At 39.4% G+C, this 27234-nt stretch overlaps 1 protein-coding gene across 41 annotated transcripts in view; it reads right to left on the bottom strand.

Annotated features, from left to right (window-relative positions):
* Nucleotides 1-27234, bottom strand: part of CREM (cAMP responsive element modulator) — an 87886-nt gene that overhangs the window by 41521 nt on the left and 19131 nt on the right. For 5 of the 41 annotated variants that reach the window (XM_035307181.3, XM_078329898.1, XM_009000170.5 and 2 more), the window contains exon 1: nucleotides 536-779. The exons of 34 other annotated variants lie outside the window; for them this stretch is intronic. In XM_035307181.3, coding sequence (XP_035163072.1) covers nucleotides 536-613 — 78 coding nt within the window. In that variant the 5' untranslated portion in view covers nucleotides 614-779. Of the gene's footprint in view, nucleotides 1-535; nucleotides 27100-27234 lie in introns of those variants that run through there. 2 more of the 41 variants (XR_013519670.1, XM_078329915.1) reach the window with 2 other exon arrangements.

The raw sequence follows: 27234 nt of genomic DNA, 5'->3' as shown, positions 1-27234 counted from the left end.
AATAGAGATATCTTTCTTATAAACATCAAATGTTCATTCTAAGATATTTTTATAAGCAAAACTTTCACCGAAACACACCGTATTTATGAACTAACTCTGATATTTGCTGAACAAATATTCACTGGGAGCTTGTTGCGGATTATTCTAGAAAGGGGAATACAGCAGTGAATGAGAAAAGTCGCTGCTCTCCCAGATCAGAAGACAGAAATAGATGAAGAAACGCATACATAATTTGGGTGGTGCTCCATTCTTAAAGGAACAGTAAAGCAGAATGAGGGATTTGAGAGTGACAAAGCAGGGCCTGGGGGTGGTGTGGAAAGAGACTATTTGTTGTGGAAAATTTCTCAGAGGAGGGAATATTCGCACAAAAAGCCTAAATGAAGAGAAGGAAAAAGTGATACCAAGATTCCAATAACCAAGTAGGCAACTGCTCAAAAAACTAAAACATAAAATGGATGTATTTTATATTTCATAATTTTTATACCTCTTTTCACGAGGCTTTAAAAGTGTGTAGAAGGTAGCAGATATCATTTACCTTTTCTTCCAGATCCCCTGAAGAAGAATCCTCTTCTAGAGGATGCCTGAAACATAGATTATGCTGATGCCACCACATCCACCAAAAAGTCCACTACAGACAGTACTTAATCTGAAGAAATAAGGTAAGATGATGCAATTGACAGCCTTACTTGGCTTTGCAGTTAAACGAAAGCCCTGCTAATGACACTTATAACTCGGAAAACCTCAGAGTGTTGTAACAGGGCATTTGATTAGTACCTAGTGAACTAGCTCCAACCTGTAGCTAGGATCCCTCATGATGGGGTTTATGATGTCATAGTAAGGCTGCATGTCACAGAACTACCAGGCCTGCATTCAAGACAGTTAATAAAGGGTTTTATTAACTGCTCTATCAACTCTGCTCCTGAAAAATCAAATCTCTATACCACCTAGTTCAACTTTAAGCATCACAATAAAAATAAACTAACCAGCTAAGCAAGAGGTTGAAAACTATCTTGATGTCTATTAAGACAGGATTCTCAAGAGTCTGTTTGTTCCATGGAGGAAAAAAGCATTTAAAAGAATATTTCAAATATGTTAAAGCTAAAAATAATATTATAAATTGAATACCCGAATAAAGGTGTAAAATAGTCCACTTAAATTTTTTTCCCTCTGAGACGGAATCTTGCTCTGTCACCCAGGCTGGAGTGCAGTGGCACCATCTTGGCTCACTGCAATCTCCACCTCCCAGTGAACCTGGGAGCAGTTCTCCTGCCTCACCCTCCTGAGTAGCTGGGATTACATGCACCACCACGCCTGGCTGATTTTTGTATTTTTAGTAGAGACAGGTTTCACCATCTTGGCCAGGCTGGTCTCGAACTCCTGACCTCAGGTGATCCATCCACCTCAGCCTCCCAGAGTGCTGGCATTACAGGTACGAGCCACTGCGCCCAGCCCACTTTAATTTTTAAAAGTCATATTTGATTGTGCTAAGTGAAGATAGATACAAAATGAAAAATGTAGTTGGTCTTCATTTCTGTATCCTGAGTGACTTCCTTCCCATTTAGGTACTTTTTGTTGTTGTTTCTGTTTTTTATTTTGAGACAGAGTCTAGTTCTGTTGCCCACTGGGGTACAGTGGGCACAATCTTAACTCACTGCAATCTCCACCTCCTGAGCTTAAGCGATCCTCCTGCCTCACCCTCCCGAGTGGCTGGGATTGCAGGTGCCCGCCACCACCCCTGACTAATTTATTTATATATATATACACACACATACATATACAGAGTCTTGTTCTGTTGCCCAGACTGGAGTGCAGTGGCGCAATCTGGGCTCACTGCAACCTCCACCTCCTGGGTTCAAGAAATTCTCCTGCCTCAGCCTCCCAAGTAGCTGGGATTACTGGTACCCGACACCATACCCAGCTAATTTTTTTTATTTTTAGTAGAGACAGGGGGGTTTCACTGTGTTGTTCAGACTGGTCTCAAACTCCTGACCTCAGGTAATCCACCTGTCTTGGCCTCCCAAAGTGCTGGGATTATTGGTTTGTGCAACCGCGCCCAGCCATAATTTTTTTTGTATTTTTAGTAGAAACAGGGTTTCACCATGTTGACCAGACTGGTCTCAAACTCCTGACCTCAATCCAGCCAGCCTCCCAAAGTGCTCGGATTACAGGCATAGGATTACCTGGCCTAGATTTTTTTTTTTTTTAATAGTGTAGCTAACAAATTGCAAAATCAAAGTAGTTAAATTTTACCTTAAGAATATCTGTTGGGCCGGGCACAGTGGCTCATGCCTGTAATCCCAACACTTTGGGAGGCCTCGGCAGGCAGATCATGAGGTCAGAAGATCGAGACCATACTGGCTAACGTGGTGAAACCCCATCCCTACTAAAAATACAAAAATTAGCAGGCTGTGGTGACGCACACCTATAGTCCCAGCAAGTTGGAAGGCTGAGGCAGGAGAATCACGAACCCTGGAGGCGGAGGTTGCAGTGAGCCAAGAGCACGCCAAGCACTCCAGCCTGGGCAACAGGGCCAGACTCCATCTTAAAAAAAAAAAGAAAGAAAGAAAGAATATCTTCTGTTGAATATATTTGTTAAAAAGAGATTAGCCAAGTACAATTATTATATTTACTATCTATCATCTTCTAAAGAAATGTTGTTGCCTCAAAAATCCTTTTTTTGTGTATAGAGAGCATACGCTAAAATCCATAATCTGAATTAAAAAGCAGGAATCATTGTTTCGGATACTGTAAATGTAAATGGTCAAATTCTGTGTTTTTCTGTTGCTGTTGTTCCTCAGCTGGAAAAATTTTGTGTTTTTAAAAAATTCACCTCTTGAAATCAAAGCAAGTATTGGAATTCAGTCATTCTTAATTATTCAAAAGGGTTTAAAGAACCTATTTTGATAATATTTCCAGTAAGCAGTTAAGTTAAAATTAGGGTTCTTTATCCCTTGAAAACAATGCTCTAGCTAATCTTGTCTTTTTTCTAGCTAATCCTTATGGTAGCTTGGATTTCCTATTTATAATATTGGGGTGTCATTTTGTATTCTAAACAATGTATGTTTCACTTATCATAACATGTATTTTAAAGTACTATAAAAATTAACATGATCTTTATAGAAATCAAAATCATTTAGCTCTGGAAGGAATTTTTGAAAGTCAATCTTGTTTTTGATTTCAGTAAGACTGAAACTGATCATAATTTACTAACCAAATGTATTTCAAAATAATAAATACTCATAAAGAAGCTGCAGTGAGATCCTAAGCCAAAAAAGGCTTTTTCTGCAACAGACCTCATATAAGGGCAAACAGTATTAAAATGCTCTTAACAGTAATATAGATCATTTCTAGTAATGAACAGGAAATGTTCATGCCAAAAGCTAGAAGCCAGAGAATGAATGTCTACAAACCACTTATCTAAACTTTCATGTTAAACTTTATTTCTAACATAAATCAACTCTTTATTGCAATATCTACGAAATAGTCAAAGTGTAATTCATATGAATTATTCTGATTATCATATTTCTTCTACCAATCACTTGGTATACAAAAACCACCTTAGAAAAACAGTAATGATAAGCAAAATGTGGTACAATGTGATACAATGAAATATTATTCAGCCTAAAAAAGTCTTGTCACATGCTACAAAATGAATGAATGTTGAGGACATTATGCTAAACATGTCAGTCACCAAAAGACAAAATACTGCAAGATTCCACCTATAGGAGGTATCTAGTCAAATTCAGAGAAACAGAAAGTAGAATGGTGGTTACTAGTGGCTGAGGGGAAGGAGAGAGAGTTGTTTAATGGGTGCTGAGTTCCAGATCTGCAAGATAAAAAAAGTTCTGGAGATCTGTTTCATAAAAATGTGAATATACTTAATATCAGTGAACTGTGCATTTAAAAACTAAATTTTGTTAGATATTTTTCCCAGAATAAAAAAATTGTAATAACTATGGCCCCAAATTTGATGGATATAATTAACTGGCTTTTTGCCAAGAAAACACTGATTAAATTGATTTCACTAAATTGCAATGAGACTGATGCTCATCATCTTAAAAGATATAATTCTAAAGCTCTGGATTCTTGGACTCGTGTTGGTGCTATGGTATTTGAACCCTAATTCTCGGGGCAGGAATGCAAACAATTTCTAATGCATCAAAATGAAGAAAATTTAAATTTCCTATGATTTCACACATCCAGGGTCAGAAGCTGAATTGGGATCTAAATTTGAAACTATCTTCTCTGCCACTGAATAATGGAGTAACAGAATAATGGCATATATATATATCTGTAGTGCATATAAACACACACATAAATTGCTATACAGTAGCTATATATAGAGACAGCATATATTTACTACTACTCTTAATGAACTATGGATTTTTCTAGGTATTGTTCTCTGAAATTGTCTGGTTCAACACTGAGTGCCTGTGCATTACAGGTGATAAATGGTGGAGTGGTCAATGAACTCAAAACCCACATTGCCTGGGTTGAAATCTTGGCTCTGCCTTTTCTAGCTGTGTGATCTGAAGCAAGTGACTCAGAGTCTCTGTGCCTTGCTTTCCTCACCTGCAAATGGGAATGAAAACAATACCTTTGTATAGGTACTGTTGTAGTCAGTGAAGATTTAGTCAGTGTGTAAGGCACTTAGAACAGAGTCTGGCAGCCAGGCACGGTGGCTCATGCCTGTATTCTCAGCACTTTAGGATGCCAAGATGGGTGGATCAGCCTGGCCAACATGGTGAAACCTGCCATGTTGGCCTGCTGCCGAGGAGTTTGAGATCAGCCTGGGCAACATGGTGAAACCCCACCTCTACAAAAAATAGAAAAATTAGCTGGGCGTGGTAGCACATGCCTGTAATTCCAGCTACTCTGGAGGCTGAGGCAGGAGAATTGCTTGAACCTGGGAGGCGGAGGTTGCAGTGAGCTGGGGTGGCACCACTCATGAGCTGGGCAACAAGAGTGAAACTCTCTGTCTCAAAAAAAAAAGAAAAAAAACAAAACAGTGCCTGGCACATACCGAATACGAAACAAAAGCTCACTTTTGTTAATTTTGTTATTGCTATATTTTATTCAAATAATTTCGTAAACAAAGTGCAGCTTATATAGCATACCTGTATATTAAATCCTTTGATTTGGAAGGATTAAAAAATTTTTTTAAATCTTCCCCAAAATGAAGTCAAGGAAAGAAGAAAGATTTATGTAAAAGCAGATGTCCAAATCAGAGTCATTTTGCCAAAACATGTGATATAGTTTGGATTGTCCCCTACAATCTCATGTTGAAATGTAATCCTTGATGTTGGAGGTGGGGCCTGGTGGAAGGTGTTTGGGTCATGGGGGAGATCCCTCATGAATGGCTTGGAGCTGCCCCATGGTCATGAGTGAGTTCTCACTCTGGCAGTCCTGAGAGCTGGTTGTTGAAGAGTGTGGCACCTCCCCTCTCTCTTGCTCCCTCTCTCTCCATGTGATACCTTGGCTCCCCCTTCTCCTGCTGCCATGATTTGAAGCTTCCGGAGGCCTCCCCAGAAGCAGATCCTGGTGGCACGCTTCTTGTGCAGCCTGCAGAACTGTGAGCCAAAACAACCTTCTTTTCTTTATACATTATCCAGACTCAGGTATTTCTTTTTTTTTTTTTTCGCTCCGTTGCCCAAGCTGCAGTACAGTGGTGCAACCTCCACCTTCTAGGTTCAAGCGATTCTCCTGCCTTAGCCTCCGGAGTAGCTGGGATTATAGGCATGTGTCACCACCTCCATCTAATTTTTGTATTTTTTGTAGAGACAGGGTTTCACCATGTTGGCCAGGCTGGTTTCAAACTCCTGAGGTAAAATTATCCACTCACCTTAGCCTCCCAAAGTGTTGGGATTACTGGCGGGAAGCACCGCCCCGGCCAGGTATTTCTTCATAGCAATGCACAACAGACTAATACAACACAGCCAGGCCAAACTGCATCTTTGTTTGTCCAATAGTCAGAGTACGTAAGTATAGCAGTTTAGCTCCTTCAAGAAACTATAATGCAGTTTGGCCTTACCATGAAATCTGTAATACCGTTATAAATTATATTTTAGTTTTTTCTGCCCAAAGTGGCCTGCAATGCTCTAAAATATCTAGGAGAAATCTAAAGTAGCAAAATTAAGATGCATAAAACATAATTTTAAGCAAGCTCCTGACATATCAAAATTTTGCTTATAAAACAACCATTAAAAATTAGCCTTTCTCCTCTATATCCTCTGGAGGCCTATTAAGCATAGTAGATTTATGTTACTTTACAAAGGATTCCGAATATAACATATTTTTAAACCAGCATAAACCACTTCATTTTAAAGCCTAATTGCTAAGATCAAGGCAGGTCACTATGATGATAAAAGCAAGCATAGCATTTATTGTACACCGACCACACATGCTTGTGCTTCACACAAATAATCTCATTTAATGAAATCAGTATTTTCCATTTTTTTAGGTAAAGAAAGCAAAGATCAAATAATTAGTCTTAATGCTTAAAACTGCACAAAATATCAACTTTAATCCAGTATTAAAACATAGTATAAAAAATATCTCCCACCACTACTTTTAAGTAAACAAGCTAAATTTAATTCAAACTGAGTACACATGCATAAATTAGGGCTTTTTTTTTTGAGATAGGCTCTGCTATGTCACCCAGGCTAAAGTGCAGTAGTATAATCACAGCTCACATAACTGGCCTCAATCTCCCAGGCTAAAGCCATCCTCCCACCTCAGCCTCCTGAGTAACTAGAACTGTAAGTGTGTGCCACCACACTCAACTAATTTTTTTTTTTTCTGGAGACAGAGTTTCACTCTAGTAGCCCAGGCTGGAGTGCAATGGTGCAATCTTGGCTTACTGCAACCTCCGCCTCCCAGGTTCAAGCGATTCTTCTGGCTCAGCCTCCCAAGTAGCTATTACAAGCGCCCACCACCACATCCGGCTAATTCGTTTGTAGTTTTAGTAGAGATGGGGTTTCACCATGTTGTTGGCCAGGCTGATCTCAAACTCCTGACCTCAGGTGTTCTGCGCACTTCAGCCTCTCAAAGTGCTCAGATTACAGGCATGAGCCACTGCGCCTGGCATAAATTTTTGATTTTTCGTAGAGACAAGGTCTCTCTGTGTTGTCCAGGCTGGTCTCAAATTCCTGTGCTCAATCCCCTCATCTCAGCCTCCCAAAGTGTGGGGATTATAGGCATGAGCCATCACACCTGGCCTCTCTTTCTTTTATGAAGCAGTAAACAATCCCTTGGAGACAAAATGAGAAAGCTCTAAGAATAAATTTTATTTTTGTTTTTTGTTGTTTGGGACAGGGTCCTGCCTGGTCACCCAGGCTGGAGTACGGTGGCATGAGCATGAATCACTGAAGCTTCAATCAATTTCCAGGGCTCAAGAGATCCTCCCACCTTAGCCTCCTGAGTAGACAGTACTACAGGCAAGTTCCACCAAGCCTGGCTAATTTTTTTTTGTAGAGATGGAGTCTTACTTTGTTGCCCAGGCTTGTGGTGAACTTCTGGGCTCAAGCAATCCTCCTGACTTAGCCTCCCAAACTGCTGGGATTACTGGCATGAGCCACTGCTCCTGCCCATTAATTACTATTTTGTATTTGATTTTACTTCCTGGTGGTCATGGTTGGTCGGTACCCTAAGAAAGAGTTTAATCTCTCAACTGGGCAAACTGAGCACAGGTGGTTAGAAAAAGTTAAAAATAATTTCTGCTTTTTCAACGAAATTTACTACAACTAGCCTCTCCTGTGGCCTCTGAGAAGCCCAAAGCAGCCTGTTTAAGATTTTAGATTCTGGATTCCTTCCTTGTAAAGGATGAGAGCAGCTTCCTAAAGTGGGGCATCTCATACTAATAGGCAGAGAGGCAAGCAGGAGAGAAAGACCAGGTAAGGAAATTATGTGGAGGTTGGAGACATACCTTTCAAATGTTCTTATGTTTTGAACTGACAGATAAAATTGCATTTATCACACACGACATGATATTTTGGAGTATATATACATTGTGGAATGGTTAAATCTAGCTAATTAACAACTACATTACCTCATATAGTTGTTTCTGTGGTGACAACATTATTAACATTCAACTGTCTCTGCATTTTTCAACAACACATTGTCCTTAACTACACTCACCATGCTGTATGGTAGGTCTCTTGAACTCATTCCTCCTAACTGTAATTATATATCCTTGGACAAACATTTCCCCATCCTCCCGCTGCCTAAGCACCCCCAACCTCTGCTAACCACCATTCTACTCTCTACTTCTGTAAGAACTTATTAGACTTCACATATGAGTGAGATCATGCAGTATGTGTTTTTCTGGGCCTGGTTTATTCACTTAACAGAATGTGGTCCAGGTTCCTTCATCTTGCTGCAAATGACACAATTTCACTCTTTCTTGTAGTTGAATAGTATTCCACTGTGTATACATACCACACTCGCCACACCCACTCATCCACTGATGACCACTTAGGCCGATTCCATAACCTGACCATTGTGAATAGTGCTGCAATAAACATGAAGCGCAGATACCTCTTCCACACACTGCTTTCACTTCCTTCAGGTAGATACTGAGTAGTGAAACTGCTGGATCATCTGGTACTTCTATGTTTAATATCTGGAGGAATCTCCGTACTGTCTTCTATAATGGCTAATTTACTAATTTACATTCCTGCCATCAGAATCTAAGTGTTCCCTTTTCTTCATATTCTTGCCAACCCCTGTTATCTTTTGTCATTCTTTGATAATAACAAACCTAACAGGAGTAAGGTGGTATCTCATTGTAGTTTTGATTTGCAATTTCCTGATGATTAATGATGTTGAGCATTTTCTTTTTTTTTTTTTGAAACACAGTCTCACTCTGTTGCCCAGGCTGTAGTGTAGTGGTGCAATCTTCCACCTCCCAGGTTCAAGTGATTCTCCTGCCTCAGCCTCCTGAGTAGCTGGTATTACAGGTGCCTGATACCACACCCAGCTGATTTTTGTATTTTTAGTAGAGACAGGGTTTCACCCATGTTGGCCAGGCTGGTCTCAAACTCCTGACCCCAGGTGATCCACAAGTCTAGGCCTCCCAAAGTGCTGGGATTACAGGCATGAGCCACTGTGCCCGGCCATACATTTTTTCATATGGTCATGCACTGCATAACATTTCAGTCAATTATAGACCACATATATGTCCATGGTCTCAGAAGGTTATAATGGAGCTGAAAATTCTTATTGCCTATTGACATCTTAGTCATCATTTTGTAATGGATTATGTATCTGTGGTGATACTTATGTAAACAAACTTACTGTACTTGTCAGTTACATAAAAGCATAGCACAGGGCCAGGCGTGGTAGCTCACCCCTGTAATCCCAGCACTCTGGGAGGCCAAGGCTTGTGGATCACCTGGGGTCAGGAGGTTGAGCCCAGCCTGGCCAACATGGGTGAAACCCCATATCTACTAAAAATACAAAAATTAGGCAGGTGTGGTGGTACACACCTGTAATCCCATACTCGAAAAACTGAGGCACGGCAATAGCTTGAACTCAGGAAGAGGTTGCAGTAGGCCAAAACTGCATCACCACACACCAGCCTGGGCAACAAAGCGAGACCCAGTCTCATAAATGATTAATTAGATAAAAGCATAGCACATGCAATTAAGTACAGTACATATGCTTAATAATAATAAATTACTGTTAGCTGGTTTACATATTTACTAAACTCTACTTTTCATTATTTCACTTCAAGTTATTTAAAAAGTTAACTGTAAAACAGCCTCAGGCAGGTCTTTCAGGAAGCATCCAGAAGAAGGCACTGTTATCATAAGAGATGACAGCTCCATGAGTGTTCTTTCCCTGAACACCTTCCAACAGGACAGGATGTGAAGGTGGAAGTCAGGAAAACGAATGATCCTATGATCCTGACACTACACAGGCCTGGGCCAATATGTGTTCGTGTCTCAGTTTTTAACAAAAAAGTTTAAAAGTTAAAAATAAAAAATTTCAAACACAGAAAAGGTTTATAGAATAAGCATAAAAAGAAAACATTTTTATGAAGCTGTATGTGTTTATGTTTAAAGCTAAGTGTTATTACAAAAGTCAAAAAGTAAAAGATTTATAGTAAGCTACAGTTCATTTATTATTGAAGAAATTATGTTTTAGGAATTTAGTGTAACCTAAGTGTACAGTGTTTATCAAAAGTCTACAACAATAAAAATAAAATAAATGAGCCACACATGGTGGTACACCCTCTAATCCCAGTTACTTGAGAGGCTGAGGCAGGAAGATGACTTGAACCCAGCAGTTCGAAGCTGCAGTGAACTATGATTGTGTCTCTGTACTCCAGCCTGGGCAAAAGAGCAAAGCTCCACTAAAAAAAGTTAAGTCTACAGTAGTGTACAGTAATGTCCTAGGCCTTCACGTTCCCTCACTGCCCACTCACTGGCACATCCAGGACAACATCCAGGCCTGCAAGCTTCACTATGATTAGGTGCCCTATACAGATGTGCCATTTTTATCTTTGATACCATATTTTTACTGTACCTTTCCTATGTTTAGATGTGTTTCAATACACAAATAATTATTACTTTGCTCCAATTGCCTATAGTATTCAGTATAATCACATGCTGTATGGGTTTGCAGCCCAGAAATAAGCTGTACCATATAGCTTAGGTATGTAGTGAACTACACCATCTAGGTTTGTGTAAGAACAGTCTAGATGTTTGCATAGAGATGAAATCACCATACCATTGGTTCTGTTGGAATCGTAAGGGGGAAAAAAAATGAAATCACCTAACAACATATTTCTCAAAATGTATGCCTGTGGTTCAGTGATGAATGACTGTATTTGTTGGCCATTTTTATCTTAGTTTGAGAAAAGTCTATTCAGGTCTTTTGCACATTTTTAAAACATAAGATTGTTTTCTTACTATTGAGGTGTTGGAGTCCTGTGTTTTGGATATTAACCCCTTATCAGACGTATAGTTCGCAAATATTTTCTCCCATTCTGTAGGTTGCCTCCTCACTCTGTTCAATATTTCCTTTGCTGTAAGGAAGCTTTATAGTTTGACGTAATACTGTTTGTCCATTTTTGCTTTTGTTACCTGTACTTTTGAGGTCATATAAAAAAACTCATGTGCCAGACTAATGTCAAGGAGTTTCCTGTTTCCTTGTAGTAGTTTCAGAGTTTTGGTCTTACATTTAATCCATTTTGAGTTTATTTTTGTTTACAGTGAGAGACAAGAGTCTAATTTCATTCTTCTGCATGTGAATATCCACTTTTCCTAACATCATTTATTAAAGAAACTGCCCTTTCCCATTGTGTGGTTCTACCATCTTTGCTGAATGTAAATTGGCTTTAAGTAAATGCAAGGTTTTATTTCTGGACTTTCTATTCTGTTCCATTTACCTATATGTCTGTTTTTATCCTGGTACAATGCAGTTTTTTTTTTTTTTAAGTATACTGACTAATTTTCTTAAACAGATTCTCTTTCTGTTTAAATTTCTTTTTTTTTAATTACATTTTAGGTTTTGGGGTACATATGCAGAACATGCAAGATAGTTGCATAGGTACACACGTGGCAGTGTGTTCTGCTGCCTTCCTCCCCTTCACCCACATTTGGCATTTCTCCCCAGGCTGTCCCTCCCCTATTTCCCCCAGTAGACCCCAGTGTGTAGTACTCCCTTCCCTGTGTCCATGTGTTCTCATTTTTCATCACCCGCCTATGAGTGAGAATATGCGGTATTTCATTTTCTGTTCTTGTGTCAGTTTGCTGAGAATGATGTTCTCCAGATTCATCCTTGTCCCTACAAAGGACACAAACTCATCATTTTTTATTGCTGCATAATATTCCATAATATATATGTGCCACATTTTCCCAATCCAGTCTATCATCGATGGGCATTTGGGTCGGTTCCAGGTCTTTGCTATTGTAAACAGTGCTGCAATGAACATTTGTGTGCATGTGTCCTTATAGTAGAACGATTTATAGTCCTTTGGATCTATACCCAGAATGGGATTGCTGGGTCAAATGGAATTTCTATTTCTAAGGCCTTGAGGAATCGCCATACTGTCTTCCACAATGGTTGAACTAATTTATACTCCCACCAACAGTGTAAAAGCGTTCCTATTTCTCCACATCCTCTCCAGCATCTGTTGTCTCCAGATTTTTTAATGATCGCCATTCTAACTGGTGTGAGATGGTATCTCAATGTGGTTTTGATTTGCATCTCTCTGATGACCAGTGATGATGAGCATTTTTTCATATGTTTGTTGGCCTCATGTATGTCTTCTTTTGTAAAGTGTCTGTTCATATCCTTTGCCCATTTTTGAATGGGCTTGTTTTTTTCCTGTAAATCTGTTTGAGTTCTTTGTAAATTCTGGATATCAGCCCTTTGTCAGATGGGTAAACTGCAAACATTTTTTCCCATTCTGTTGGTTGCCGATTCACTCTAGTGACTGTTTCTTTTGCCGTGCAGAAGCTGTGGAGTTTCATTAGGTCCCATTTGTCTATTTTGGCTTTTGTTGCCAATGCTTTTGGTGTTTTGTTCATGAAGTCCTTGCCTACTCCTATGTCCTGAATGGTTTCGCCTAGATTTTCTTCTAGGGTTTTTATGGTGCCAGGTCTCATGTTTAAGTCTTTAATCCATCTGGAGTTAATTTTAGTGTAAGGTGTCAGGAAGGGGTCCAGTTTCTGCTTTCTGCACATGGCTAGCTAGTTTTCCCAACACCATTTACTAAACAGGGAATCCTTTCCCCATTGCTTGTTTTTGTCAGGTTTATCAAAGATTGTATGGTTGTAGATACGTTGTGTTGCCTCTGATGCCTCTGTTCTGTTCCATTGGTCTATATCTCTGTTTTGGTACCAGTACCGTGCTGTTTTGATTACTGTAGCCTTGTAGTATAGTTTGAAGTCCAGTAGTGTGATGCCTCCCACTGTATTCTTTTTGCTTAGAATTGACTTGGCTATGTGGGCTCTCTTTAGGTTCCATATGAAGTTCATGGTAGTTTTTTCCAGTTCTGTGAAGAAAGTCAATGGTAGCTTGATGGGGATAGCATTGATTCTGTAAATTACTTTGGGCAGTATAGCCATTTTCACGATATTGATTCTTCCTAACCATGAACATGGAATGTTTCTCCATCTGTTTGTGTCCTCTCATTTCGTTGAGCAGTGGTTTATAGTTTTCCTTGAAGAGGTCCCTTATGTTCCTTGTGAGTTGTATTCCTAGGTATTTTATTCTTTTTGCAGCAATTGTGAATGGCAGTTTGTCCTTGATTTGGCTCTCTTTAAGTCTGTTATTGGTGTATAGGAAAGCTTGTGATTTTTGCACATTGATTTTATATCCTGAGACTTTGCTAAAGTTGCGTATCAGTTTCAGAAGTTTTTGGGCTGAGACGATGGGGTCTTCTAGGTATACTATCATGTCGTCTGCAAATAGAGACAATTTGCCTTCCACCTTTCCTATTTGAATACTGTTTATTTCTTTTTCTTGCCTGATTGCTCTGGCTAGAACTTCCAGTACTATATTGAATAGGAGTGCTGAAAGAGGGCATCCTTGTCTAGTGCCAGATTTCAAAGGGAATGCTTCCAGTTTTTGCCCATTCAGGATGATATTGGCTGTTGGTTTGTCGTAAATAGCTTTTATTACTTTGAGATATGTTCCGTCAATACCGAGTTTATTGAGGGTTTTTAGCATAAAGGGCTGTTGAATTTTGTCAAAGGCCTTCTCTGCGTCGAGATAATCATGTGGTTTTTGGTTTTGGTTCTGTTTATGTGGTGAATTACGTTGATAGACTTGCATATGTTGAACCAGCCTTGCATCCCCGGGATGAATCCTACTTGATCATGATGGATAAGCTTTTTGATGTGCTGTTGCAATCGGTTTGTCAGTATTTTATTAAAGATTTTTGCATCTATGTTCATCATGGATATTGGCCTGAAGTTTTCTTTTCTTGTTGAGTCTCTGCCGGGTTTTGGTATCAGGATGATGTTGGTCTCATAAAATGATTTGGGAAGGATTCCCTCTTTTTGGATTATTTGGAATAGTTTCAGAAGGAATGATACCAGCTCCTCTTTGTGTGTCTGGTAGAATTCAGCTGTGAACCCATCTGGACCTGGGCTTTTTTTGTGTGGTAGGCTCTTAATTGCTGCCTCGACTTCAGACCTTGTTGTTGGTCTATTCATAGTTTCGGCTTCCTCCTGGTTTAGGCTTGGGAGGACACAGGTGTCCAGGAATTTCTTCCAGGTTTACTAGTTTATGTGCATAGAGTTGTTTGTAATATTCTCTGATGATGGTTTGAATTTCTGTGGAATCTGTGGTGATTTCCCCTTTATCGTTTATTGTTGCATCTATTTGGTTGTTCTCTCTTTTCTTTTTTATCAGTCTGGCTAGTGGTCTGTCTATTTTGTTGATCTTTTCAAAGAACCAGCTCTTGGATTTATTGATTTTTTGAAGGGTTTTTCGTGTCTCTATCTCCTTCAGTTCTGCTCTGATCTTAGTTATTTCTTGTCTTCTGCTAGGTTTTGAGTTTTTTTGATCTTGCTCCTCTAAGTCTTTCAATTTTGACGATAGGGTGTCAATTTTGGATCTCTCCACTCTTCTCATATGGGCACTTATTGCTATATATTTTCTTCTGGAGACTGCTTTAAATGTGTCCCAGAGATTCTGGTATGTTCTGTCTTCGTTCTCGTTGGTTTCGAAGAACTTCTTTATTTCTGTCTTCATTTCATTGTTTATCCAGTCAACATTCAAGAGCCAGTTGTTCAGTTTCCATGAAGCTGTGTGGTTCTGAGTTAGTTTCTGAATTCTGAGTTCTAGCTTGATTGCACTATGGTCTGAGAGACTGTTTGTTATGATTTCAGTTGTTTTGAATTTGCTGAGGAGTGCTTTACTTCCAATTATGTGGTCAGTTTTAGAGTAGGTATGATGTGGTGCTGAGAAGGATGTATATTCTGTGGATTTGGGGTGGAGAGTTCTGTAAATGTCTATCCGGTTTGCTTATTCCAGGTCTGAGTTCAAGCCCTGCATATCCTTGTGAATTTTCTGTCTGGTTGATCTGTCTAATACTGACAGTGGAGTGTTAAAGTCTCCCACAATTATTATGTGGGAGTCTAAGTCTTTTTGTAAGTCGTTAAGAACTTGCCTTATATATCTGGGTGCTCCTGTATTGGGTTCATATATATTTAGGATCATTAGCTGTTCTTGTTGTATCAATCCTTTTACCATTATATAATGACCTTCTTTGTCTCTTTTGATCTTTGTTGCTTTAAAGTCTATTTTATCAGAGACGAGAATCGCAACTCCTGGTTTTTTTTTTTTTTTTTTTTGCTCTCCATTTCCTTGGTAAATCTTCCTCCATCCCTTTATTTTGAGCCTTTGTGTATCCTTGCCTGAGAGATGGGTTTCCTGGATACAGCACACTGATGGGTTTTGGTTTTTTATCCAATTTGCCAATCTGTGTCTTTTGATTGGTGCATTTAGCCCATTTACATTTAGGATTAATATTGTTATGTGTGAATTTGATACTGCCATTTTGATGCTAGCTGGCTGTTTTGCCCATTAGTTGATGCAGATTCTTCATTTTCTTGATGCTCTTTAGAATTTGGTATGTTTTTGGAATGGCTGGTACTGGTTGTTCCTTTCTATGTGTAGTGCCTCTTTCAGGAGCTCTTGTAAAGCAGGCCTGGTGGTGACAAAATCTCTGAGTACTTGCTTGTTTGCAAAGGATTTTATTTTTCCTTCACTTATGAAGCTCAGTTTGGCTGGATATGAAATTCTGGGTTGAAAGTTCTTTTCTTTAAGAATGTTGAATATTGGCCCCCACTCTCTTCTGGCTTGTAGCATTTCTGCCGAGAGATCTGCTGTGAGTCTGATGGGCTTCCCTTTGTGGGTGACCCGACGCTTCTCTCTGGCTGCCCTTAGTATTTTCTCCTTCATTTCAACCTTGGTGAATCTGACGATTATGTGACTTGGGGTTGCTCTTCTTGCGGAATATCTTTGAGGTGTTCTCTGTATTTCCTGGACTTGAATATTGGCCTGCCTTGCTAGGCTGGGGAAATTTTCCTGAATAATATCCTGAAGAGTATTTTCCAGCTTGGATTCATTCTCTTTGTCACATTCTGGTACACCTATCAAACATAGATTAGGTCTCTTCACATAGTCCCACATTTCTTGGAGACTTTGTTCATTCCTTTTTGCGCTTTATCTCTAATCTTGGTTTCTCGTTTTATTTCATTGAGTTGATCTTCGACCTCTGATATTTTTTCTTCTGCTTGGTCAATTTGGCTGTTGAAACTTGTGCATGCTTCACGAAGTTCTCGTGTTGTGTTTTTCAGCTCCTTCAGTTCATTCATATTCCTCTCTAAGTTGTCCATTTTTGTTATCATTTCCTCAAATCTTTTTTCAAGGATCTTAGTTTCTTTGCATTGATTTAGAACATGTTCTTTTAGCTCACAGAAGTTTCTCATTACCCACCTTCTGAAGTCTGATTCCATCATTTTGTCACACTCATTCTCCATCCAGCTTTGTTCCCTTGCTGGTGAGGAGTTTTGGTCCTTTGTAGGAGGCAAGGTGTTTTGGTTTCGGGTGGTTTCCTCCTTTTTGCACTGGTTTCTTACCATCTTTGCGGGTTTATCCACCTGTCGTCTGAGTAGTTGCTGACTTTTTGATTGGGTCTCTGAGTAGGTGCCCAGATTGTTGAAGAAGTATTTCTGTTACTTAGTTTTCCTTCTAACCCCTCTGCTATCGGGCTGCTGAGGTCCACTCCAGGCCCTGCTTGTCTGGGGTACACCTGTAGCAGCTGCGGAACAGTGAGGGGTGCTACCAGTTTCTTCTTCTGCTATCTTTGTCCCAGAATAATGCCTGCCAAATGTCAGTCTGATCAGTCCTTTTTGAGGTGACTCTTTGGATATACAGGGGTCAGGGAGCTGCTTGAGGAGGCGGTCTGTACTTTATAGGATCTCAAGTGCTGAGCTGTGAGCTCCATTGATCATTCAGGGCTGTTAGGCCAGTATGTTTAAGTCTGCTGCAGCAGAACTCATAAAACCCCTTTTTTTCCTCAGATGCTCTGTCTCGGGGAGGTAGCGCTTTCTTTTATGAGTATCCGTTGCACCTTCCTGCCCAGCTAGGAGGCAGTGTAGTCACTATTTGCCTGCCGAGGCTCCGCCCTGCTGCCGTGGGCTCTGCCCTGTTACCGTTGGCTCCGCGCTGTCGTGGGTTCCGCCCTGTTGCCGTGGGCTCTGCCCTGCTGTCACGGGCTCTGCCTCGGCAATGGCAGGCTGCGTCAGCAATGGGAGTGTACCTCAGTAGGGGCGGTATGCCTTCATAATAGCAGACGCCCCTCTCCCACCGAACTGCACTGTCCTGGGTTCAGCTGTGCCCGCAGTGAAACTCTCAACCCCTAGCGTTTTGAATCGCCATTTTGTTTGTCCCTGTGGGGGTGGGACCTGCCGAGCCTGATCACCTGGCTCCCTGCCTCAGAGCCCTCTTTTTTTTTTTTTAAGTTGAACGGTTGACTCTCTCCCAGGTGTTTCAGTTGGCTGCTGACAGGGCACTGGGATCTGTGTGATTTCCTGTGCAGTGACCCACCGCACCGGCTTAAACACCTCTTCCCAGGAATCTCCTGGTCTGGCTCACTGTCCAAGCCCTGTTTAATCAGATGGATATGCTAATCTGCCCTCCCAAATCTCAGATTGCCAGTTTCACAGGGCACCCAGACCAGTGCATTCTGTGCGGAGTGCCTCTGCGCTGCGGCGCTGGCCGAAACGGCCGCGCAAGCCGAAACAGCTGCGCTGGTGTCCCGTGTCTCTGCTACACCTGGGAATTTCCCCGTTCTGTGGGCAACAAAGATCTGTCTGGAAATGCGGATTGAACTCACCCTCTGTGTCTTCACTGAGAGCTGCAATCCTGATTTGCTCCTACTGTGCCATCTTGGCAGTCCCTTCCCATGCAGTTTTAATTACTATAGCTTTGTAATATATTTTGAAGTCAAGTAGTATGATGCCTCCAGCTTTGTCCTTTTCTGCTTCTGCATGACAAAGAGTCTTGACTTTCAAATGATTATAGGTACACCAAGTAATAATAAATAACAAGTTCTTAAGTTCTATCATCTAGTAAATATGATTAAGAGAAACTAAAAGCAGCCCAAACCATTATACCAATATTGTTATTCTAATCATTAGCAGGAATAGATTAAGGCTGACTGTTGCTTCACACAAATTACTACTACTTTTTCATAGATAAAGCCCCTGACAAATTCAAGAATGCATTGGGGAAAAAAATATTTCATTTCTTTCTTCAAAAAAATTGATTTTGTTTAATTAGATCTAAGAAAGAAAATGTCAGCATGGATATAAGTTGCTTGAGTCAAAAGGAATAGAAAAATAGACAACATATACCAATTAAGTTTCTAAGAAACATGAAATCTTTAGATAAGTTCTAAGTCTGTAAAAACAAACTATATTTGCTACTCTCCAAAAAGTGGAGGGACCTATTACATAAAATACAGAAATAATTTAATGCCTTTCCATAAGAATATAACTCGAGATATGTTGAAGCTTCATATTCTATGAGAGCATCTAAAACGACAATTCATGAAACAGGTGCTACTTTCTTCTCCTACCCATTTATGCAGTGGTTTTTACAGATTCTGGCTGATATTGCAGACAAAGGCCAAGAGGTTATCCAAGACTTCATCCTTGTTCTGCCAGAAGTAGGTCTGGAGGATCATCATCTTTTCTCCTGGGCCTCCTTCTCCACTTCAGTGCTGTAGCTTCATTGGCCTTAAACTCTTTTTTTTTTTCCACTGCAGGAGGCACTGTTCAATTTCAGCCTGAGCTACTTCTTTGGCCTGCCTCAGTCTCTAGTTCATCTGCCTGTAGACCCTGAAAACCTTCTGGACAGCCTGCTTCTCGGTCTGTAGCAGATGCATGATCCCTTGCAACAAACTGGCCATGGCAGTGGTTCCAGCTTTGTTCTTTTGGTTCAAGATTGCTTTGGCTATTTGTGGTCTTTTGTGGTTCAGTATAAATCTGGGGACTGTCTTTCCCTATCTTTGTGAAGGATGTCATTGATATTTCTGATATGGATTGCATTGAATCTGTAGAACACTTTGGGTAGTATGGATATTTTAACAATATTAGTTCCTCCAACCCATGAACATTTATTTGTGTCTCCTTCAGTTTCTCTCATCAGTGATTTCTACAGTTTTCAATGTAGAGATCTTTCACCTCCTTGCTTATATTTATTTCTAAGTATTTTTATAGCTATTGTAAACAGTTCTTTTCTTGATTTTTTTCCAGATAGTTCACTTATGAGTATATAAAAAAAAACTCTGATGGCCAGGCACGGTGGCTCATGCCTGTAATCCTAGCACTCTGGGAGGCCGAGGTGGGTAGACCACCTGAGGTCAGGAGTTCACGACCAGCCTGGCCATCACGGTGAAACCCCATCTTTATAAAAAAAAAAAAAGTTAAAAAAATATATATTTTTATATTTTAAAAAAAACACTGATTTTTGTAAGTTGATTTCATATCCTGCAACTTTATTGAATTCATTTATTAGACATAGCAGGGTTTTTCTGGTGGCATCTTTAAGGTTTTCTATTTTTTTGTTCCTTTTTCTTATGGTTTTCTATATGTCAGATCATGTCATCTACGAACAGGGACAAATTGACTTCTTTCTTTTCAATTCTGTTGCCTTTTCTTTCGCCTAATTGATCTGGCTAGAACTTTCAGTACAATGCTGAATAGAAGTGCCAAAAATGGGCATCCATGTCTCTTTTTTTTGAGACATGGTCTGGCTCTGCCACCCAGGCTGGAGTGCAGGGGTGTGATCTTGGCTCACTGCAACCTGTGCCTCCCAGGCTCAAGCCATCCTCCCACCTAAGGCTCCCAAGTAGCTGGGACTTACAGGTATGTTCCCCAACACCCAGCTAATGTTTGTATATTTTCTGATAGAGTCAGGGTTTCACTGTGTTGCCCAGGCTGGTCTCAAGTGATCCACCTACTCAGCCTCCGAAAGTGCTGAGATTACAGGTGTGAGGCACCATACCTGGCCTGGTATACTTATCTTATTCCAGATCTTAGAGAAAAAGCTTTCAACCTTTCCCTATTCAGCATGATATTAGTTGTGGGTACGTCATACATGGCCTTTGTTGCATTGAGGTACATCCCTTCTATATGTAATTTGTTGAGAGTTTTTAATTGAAGAAATGTGGAATTTTTCAAATGCTTTTTATGCATGTATTGAGATGATTATATGGTCTTTTGCCATCATTCTGTTGATGTGATTTATCAGGTTTACTGATTTGCATATATTGAACCATCCTTACATCCCTGGGATGAACTGTACTTGATCACTGTTAATAATCTTTTTTAAATGTTGTTGAATTTGGTTTGCTACTATTTTGTTAAGGATTTTTATAACTATGTTCATCAGGGATATTGACCTGTAGTTTTTGTTGTTGTTGCATCTTTACATACATTGTTTTAAAGGAGAATAATTATTATCTGCCAAAATAGAGGTCTACTTCTGAATGAAACCTGTTTAAAGACAAGTGTTTTTCCTGAACTATGCCTGTCTTCTTCATCTAATGTTGTCTCTACCCAATACATTCAATACCATAACCAGGTTTTTCTCCCCTATACCTTTTAAGAAAACCACTACAGTTTTATCTCTGACAGGGCTACAAAAATCCTCATTTGGGGAGAGCACTATGAAGATGCTGTCACAACTATTCAATGAAGGAGAAATTCTCTAAAGCCTCTGTTTTCCAAATATAATTCTTAATAGTCTGTGATTCACAAAGGTTATAATAACAATAAAATAAGGGAAAGAAAATAATCTCTGGCTGAACATAGTGTCTCACGCCTGTAATGCCAATACTCTGGGAGGCTGAGGAGGGAGGATCACTTGAAGCCAGGAATTCGAGACCAGCCTGCGTGAGACAGTGAGACCCCATCTCTACAAAAAATTTAAAAGTTAGCCAGGTGTGTTGGTACACACCTGTAGTCCTAGCTACTCCAGGAGACTGAGGCTGCAGTGAGCCACGATCATGCCACTGCACTCCAGCATGGGTGACAGAGTGAGACTCTATCTCTTAAAAAAAAAAAAAAGAATCCCTAAGTCTTACTCAAAAAACAAACTATAAAATTAATGTTTCTTTTTCCAAATTTCAATGTCTAGCCTATTTTTTTTCTTATTAATTATCTTTTATTGTGGTAAAAGACACATAAAATTCACCGACACATAAAATTCACCATTTAAGTGTAATTTGTAGTGTTAAGTATATTCATTCACATTATTGTTAATCAGATCTCCAGAACTTTTTCATCTTCTAAATCTGAAACTCTATACCCATTAACCAATGACTCCCCATTTTTCTGTCCTCTCAGCTTACTCTTTTACTAAAGAAAATAATAGAGAAAAAGGCAAAAGGAATAACTGTGTTTATACTCAGTTATCTTTTTCATTACTGCTAGTGACAAACTACCCATCACTAAGAAGGGGAACCTGAACATTTTCTGTGAGGATCCAAACCTCATAGAAAATCATTACAAATTACAGAAAAATCTTTAACAATCTCTCAAACACTGAAATGAATTGTATGCATTTTTACTGCAAGTTTAAACAAAATCTTTTTCTGCAATTTAACTCTGACTGCTTTATACTTCCTGAAATTAACTCTGAAACATCAAAATTCATTTAAAGCAAAATAGTGTCACCTTTAATACAATGACTGGGATTAAAACATAAAAGTATATTCTAAAGCCAATACTAACCTTTAAAGAAATATACTATTACATACAAAATTATCAAAATATGAGTACAGGCATATAACAAATTCTTGCTGAAGTTGAAAAAAGTTGGTTACTAATATTAACAGTTCATCAGTTGCTTCTTCTTTTGGCCTCTGGAACCTTGAATTACCTTCAACAATGAGTTACATTTCAAAGCAGTGGGTTTTTTCTGAATTGGTTGACTAAGGAACATTATATAATACAGATTTAGCATTTACTGAAAAAAAAATTCACTCTTACTTTTTCTTCCAACCTTTGTTCATTTTTATAGATAATTCTAACAGAATACAAATGTTTTGTATAAAAGATAAAATATGAACAATGAAAAACAGCCTAAATACAAAAAAATTAGGAGCAACAGAGGGAAAAAACCAGGAATGTTTATTTCAAAATCTTAACAGGAACATTATTCTGCTTCAGTGAGAGCCCCTCAGCTAAGGGAATTAATATATTGAAGCTAAAAAAAACAAGATTCGCTAAAAGACTGACCTTAAACTAGATCTACTTAGCTGAAATTATATAAAATCAACCTAACATAATGCAGATCATCTCTAATACATAAATATGAGGTTGCTGACATATTAACAAGAGAAAGTACTGCTTGAGGTTTTCTATTAGTTCATTTTTTGTCTGTTTCCTGATTGCCATCTACATCCTTCCTAGGCCTATCTGGGACCAAGAAGATGGATTTTTGACGTAGCTAGCCAAAACGATGAGAAATGCCATTCCAATTTTCCACCAGATTAAAAAAGAAAATTTACAACTGATACATGACAACACTTCCAAGTATACCTTGTTAAATGATTCCTACTTCAACCTCCCACTGCATGCCAGAGCTGCTTTATTCTGAGGGACTCCTTACACAGTGTACATTTAGAATGCAAAGGATGAGAAAGGAAATCAGGAGAGTATAATCTCTGAACAACATTCCCTAGTGGCTTTCTCTGCCTCCCTAGCGTCTCCTTGTTTCCAAAAATACAGAGGTCCTTGGAGAGGTTAAGTTTTATATGAGAACTAATTCTCTTGAGGCAGTATGCTGACCTTGACAATCTCCAGAGTTTCCTTCTACCCCTTTGACTCCTGTGATGCTGCTCCTTTCATCTTTCCCTTCTATCTTTGCTGAAACCTTGAGAAGTGATCATTTATAAAGAAAAGTTATTTAGCTTGCAGAGTCGAGGCCTCCAGGCTTCATCAGCAGCTACGGGGAATTACGCTTTAGAAAGTCAGTTTTAAGGTACATCTTTTCTACTGGCTCCATCTGAATGACCTCACCCACCTAGAATTCATGGCAGTGTTACCAATTCCCAAGAGTTTGAGAACAAGAAAAGTTCAAGGTATACACTCTGTTGCCTTCAGAGTAGATCATACATTTGTGAAATGAATATGGACTGCATATTAATTATACTTGACTTAACTAGGTATAATGACATTTTGTTATATAAGAAAATGTCCATAACTTTTTAAGAGTTGCATACCCAGAAGTAAGTAGGAGTAAAATGACATGATGTCTGAGATCTGCAGGGCTGCTTAAAATACTTCAGCGACAACAAGAAAAAAAGAAGACAGATGAGGCAAGTGCTAAAAAATATATATATATATATTTTAAAAAACAGGGTCTCGCTATGTTATCAGGGGCTTTTCATAGGCATGATCATAGTGAACCACGACCTTGAACTCCCGGGCTCAAGCAATCCACTGGCCTCAGTCTCCCAAGCAGCTGGGACTACAAGCACATGCCACCACACCTGACAAAATATTTTTTGTATTAATTTATTTTTTATTATAGAGATAGTATCTCACTATATTGCCCACACTGGTCTTAACTCCTGGGCTCAAGCAATCCTCTTGCCTCAAGCTCTCCTAAATTGCTGGGATTAAAGGTGTGAGCCACATGCCTGGCCTAGTAAAATCTTAATAATTATTAACTTTATATATATGTGGAATGATTATTCTACTCATACATGTTTGAAGTTTTTCACAGCAAAAATAGGTTTTAACTTCCCATTACCTATTTAAAAACCATATTATTTCTACATGATGTGTCACTATTTTAAAACTACTTGTATTAGACATACAGTATTTTTGGTTTTTGCCATTTTGATTTCTGGAAAAGATTTCCCCCTGGCCAGGTTATTTAAAATAGACTTCCAATTTATTATCAACAGTTTTACCAGGATTCGGTGGATCTGGTCCTATATATCAACACACAAACTTAATAAATAAGATGCCAGTTTCCATTAATAAATCGGCACAAAAATAATTTAGACAAGAAGAAACCCAAGACAACATTTAAACTCCAATTATTTGCCATACCAGGATTTGTTAATGGCAACTCCTGCTTCCAACTTTTTGACATTACACCACCATGATTTTATTTTCAAAGAGAAGAGAAAGGCTCCATTTATTACTAAAAAGTTATAAAATAGAAAAGCAAAACTCCAGTCTCCCCTGAATACCTGCACCTCCCCTCAATCTATCAGCAGAACAGGGGCCTGACAGCCAAGACCAAGCTTAACAGCTGTTATGTCTCTGATGATTTTCAGAGCATATTCTTGATTAGCAGAAGCACAAGAAAGGTCAGGGCAGTCAAAACAACTAGTATCAAATGACATTAGATGCAGAAAATCAAACCCACTAAATGTTTTGCTCATGCCTTTTGTTCCCACACTGTTTACTGATAAGCTGATCATATAACAAGGAAGGCAAGTGTCATAAATTCCTCTTTATACACAACTAAATTTAAATGTAAAACATATGGAAATTTACAATCCTCAAGTTTAAAGAAAAATGAGACAAGTGGCAAGTAAATATGAAGCCATCAGGAATTGAGAAGAGTCAGTCACTTTTGGCATACATCACAGGGTTAACAGAGCTCAGCTTGATTTCCTACTCCTTGTAAGATATTTAATCCTGTACAATGGTAACACGTACTCATAAACAAACAGCTTCTGGTATTACAAGAACTTAAATGAGTAATTATGTTCAGAAATTCTGACTGCTAAGGATTGTGTTGTAATTCTTAAAAACATTATGATCCACGGATGGCATGGAGGATAATCCTTAGTTAACTAAAATAATCCATGAGTCAGCATACAGATTACTTCTTAATCGCTCTGCATTTCTAGCATGTGAAAGATAAAAACCATAGTTTACTGTTCTGGGTATGGTGGCTCACGCCTGTAATTTCAGCACTTTGGGAGACCAAGGAATTCAAAACCAGCCTGACCAACATGGCATAACCCTGTCTCTACTCATAATACAAAAATCAGTTGGGTGTGGTGGCAGATGCCTGTAATCCCAGCTACTCAGGAGAATGAGGCATGAGAACTGCTTGAACCCGGGAAGTGAAGGTTGCAGTGAATGGAGGTTGCACCACTACACTCCAGCCTGGGTGACAGAGTAAGACTCAGTCTCGAACAAACAAAACAAAACAAAACAAATGCTTCAAACACATAGGAAATAGAAAAATACCAAAACTCCATGAATTACTATCCAGATTTAATAACTATCAATATTTATTAGCATAGAACATTAACATACATTATTTGAGATTTTAAAAGAAGCATTACAAACTATAGGCGTTTCTAGTTCCTTGATTCAGCCTTCTCACAAGTCTGTATCTTCCCCTTTCATTTTATTCAAAACATTCCCAAATTTCCCACATCCCAGTTCTCACCCCTTTGTCTCATAAACCTATCTTTCTCTATTATTTCAAGACAAATTTCTTAAAAGAGTCTATACTCTTCCCCTCCTGTTTATTCTCTAACCTACTAAAACCTAGTTTCCGCCCACTGGTCTCCTATTCAATTCCAAGCCCTGAGAAACCTAAAGCTACTTTTCAGACTTCGCATTACTTGACCTGTTGGCAACTTCTTTTTTTTTGAGACAGGGTCTCTCTGTCACCCAGGCTGGAGTGGTAATTTCTGACTGAGGCTCACAGAGCTGGCTGTCATCTAGCCTGAAACTCCTCAGAATTGCAAATGATCATATTTACATAATGGGGATCTATTGCTTTGACTGCAGCCCCAGAATTCTGGGGCAAAAGGCATCTGTAGAAGATAATGAGCCAGGACCTAACTAGAGAAAAGTGGAGGCAGAAAAAAGAACTTTCAGGCTGGGCGCAAGCATCTCACACCTGTAATCCCAGCACTTTGGGAGGCTGAGGTGCAAGGACGGCTTGAGCACAGGAGTTTGAGACCAGCCTGGGCAATATAGTGAGACCTTGTCTTTACAAAAAAAAAAGTGCTTTCAACTACAACTTCAGCAAAGAAGGGCAGAATCACTGACCAGAAACCACAGCTCTAAAAATTCTACAAAATCCCAAAATCATGAAAAAAAAGTATATGCTTTCTATTCTATTCACACAGACAAAAAGACTAAAGGAGCTATACCAAAATGTTAACCATGATTAAATCTATGGATAGTTTTTGTATTCTTCCTTTTAATATTTATCATCTACAATGAACACACATTTTTTAAACGTGTGTGTGTGTGTGTGTGTGTGTCTGTGTGTGTGTTTAAGCAAAAGGCCTGCAGGCCTGTCTTCCAAAGGTATTGCTAGGGAGATGCAGCTCTACAGAATACTTGCAGAAAACCTCCAGGGAATGAGTGGGTGTTGGCAGCTTTAAAGAGGAAAGAAACGCAGGCCGGGTGCATGGGAAAGGAGAGCTCTCATACCAGTCTGTCCTAATACAACCCAAGGAGTGCCTAGTGTTTCCCCTAAGCCTTCCAGTCAGCCACCAGGTCCTTTTCATTCTCCCTTTAAGGTACCACAAAGGTCTCGCCACTGCTCTGTATCCCACACTACCTTGATGTCACCAGGCACCCTGATGGTGTCTTCACTCCCAACTCACTGACTTCCAATGCCACATCCACATGGCTACAAGTGCTGAAACATGGTGGGCACCTGAAAATGTTTCAGGACTATTTAGAATACATTTCTAAACCCTGAAGTGTATACAGTCCTCCACTCACCTTTACCAGCTGCACTGACCAGCCCAGACACTTGGCTCCAGTTAAACTCAATACCTGTAGTTCCCTGAACATCCCATGCCCTGGCATTGGGCCTCTGTGCACACTCTTCCCTCTGCCTGGAATATGCTTCCTCACCTTATCAATGTGGCAGACTCCTACTCATCCTTTGTGTCTAGACCTGTAAAGCACTCCTAGTCAGCTGGCTGCTCCCTCTTCTGTAGGCCTTATTCATTTTGTGCATGGTATTTTACAGCGCTTCTTACCCTACTCTGGAATTATTGCTAAAATATCTTTCTATCCCACTAAACCATGAGATATTTAAGGCCAGAAACCACATATCCCCATGCATCTGGAATAACTAGACACAGCAGACATTCGGTAAATAGCTGATGAATTAACAAATATGTGTTGGTGTTTGTTTTTACTACACATCTCAGAAATAAATTTTGGGATCTGGAAACAGGTATTAACTGATACT

Source organism: Callithrix jacchus, chromosome 7 (genome assembly GCF_049354715.1).
Source record: "Callithrix jacchus isolate 240 chromosome 7, calJac240_pri, whole genome shotgun sequence".
Lineage (NCBI taxonomy): Eukaryota > Metazoa > Chordata > Mammalia > Primates > Cebidae > Callithrix > Callithrix jacchus.
The sequence above is the reverse complement of the archived record's forward strand: the minus strand, read 5'-3'. Positions and strand labels throughout refer to the sequence as shown.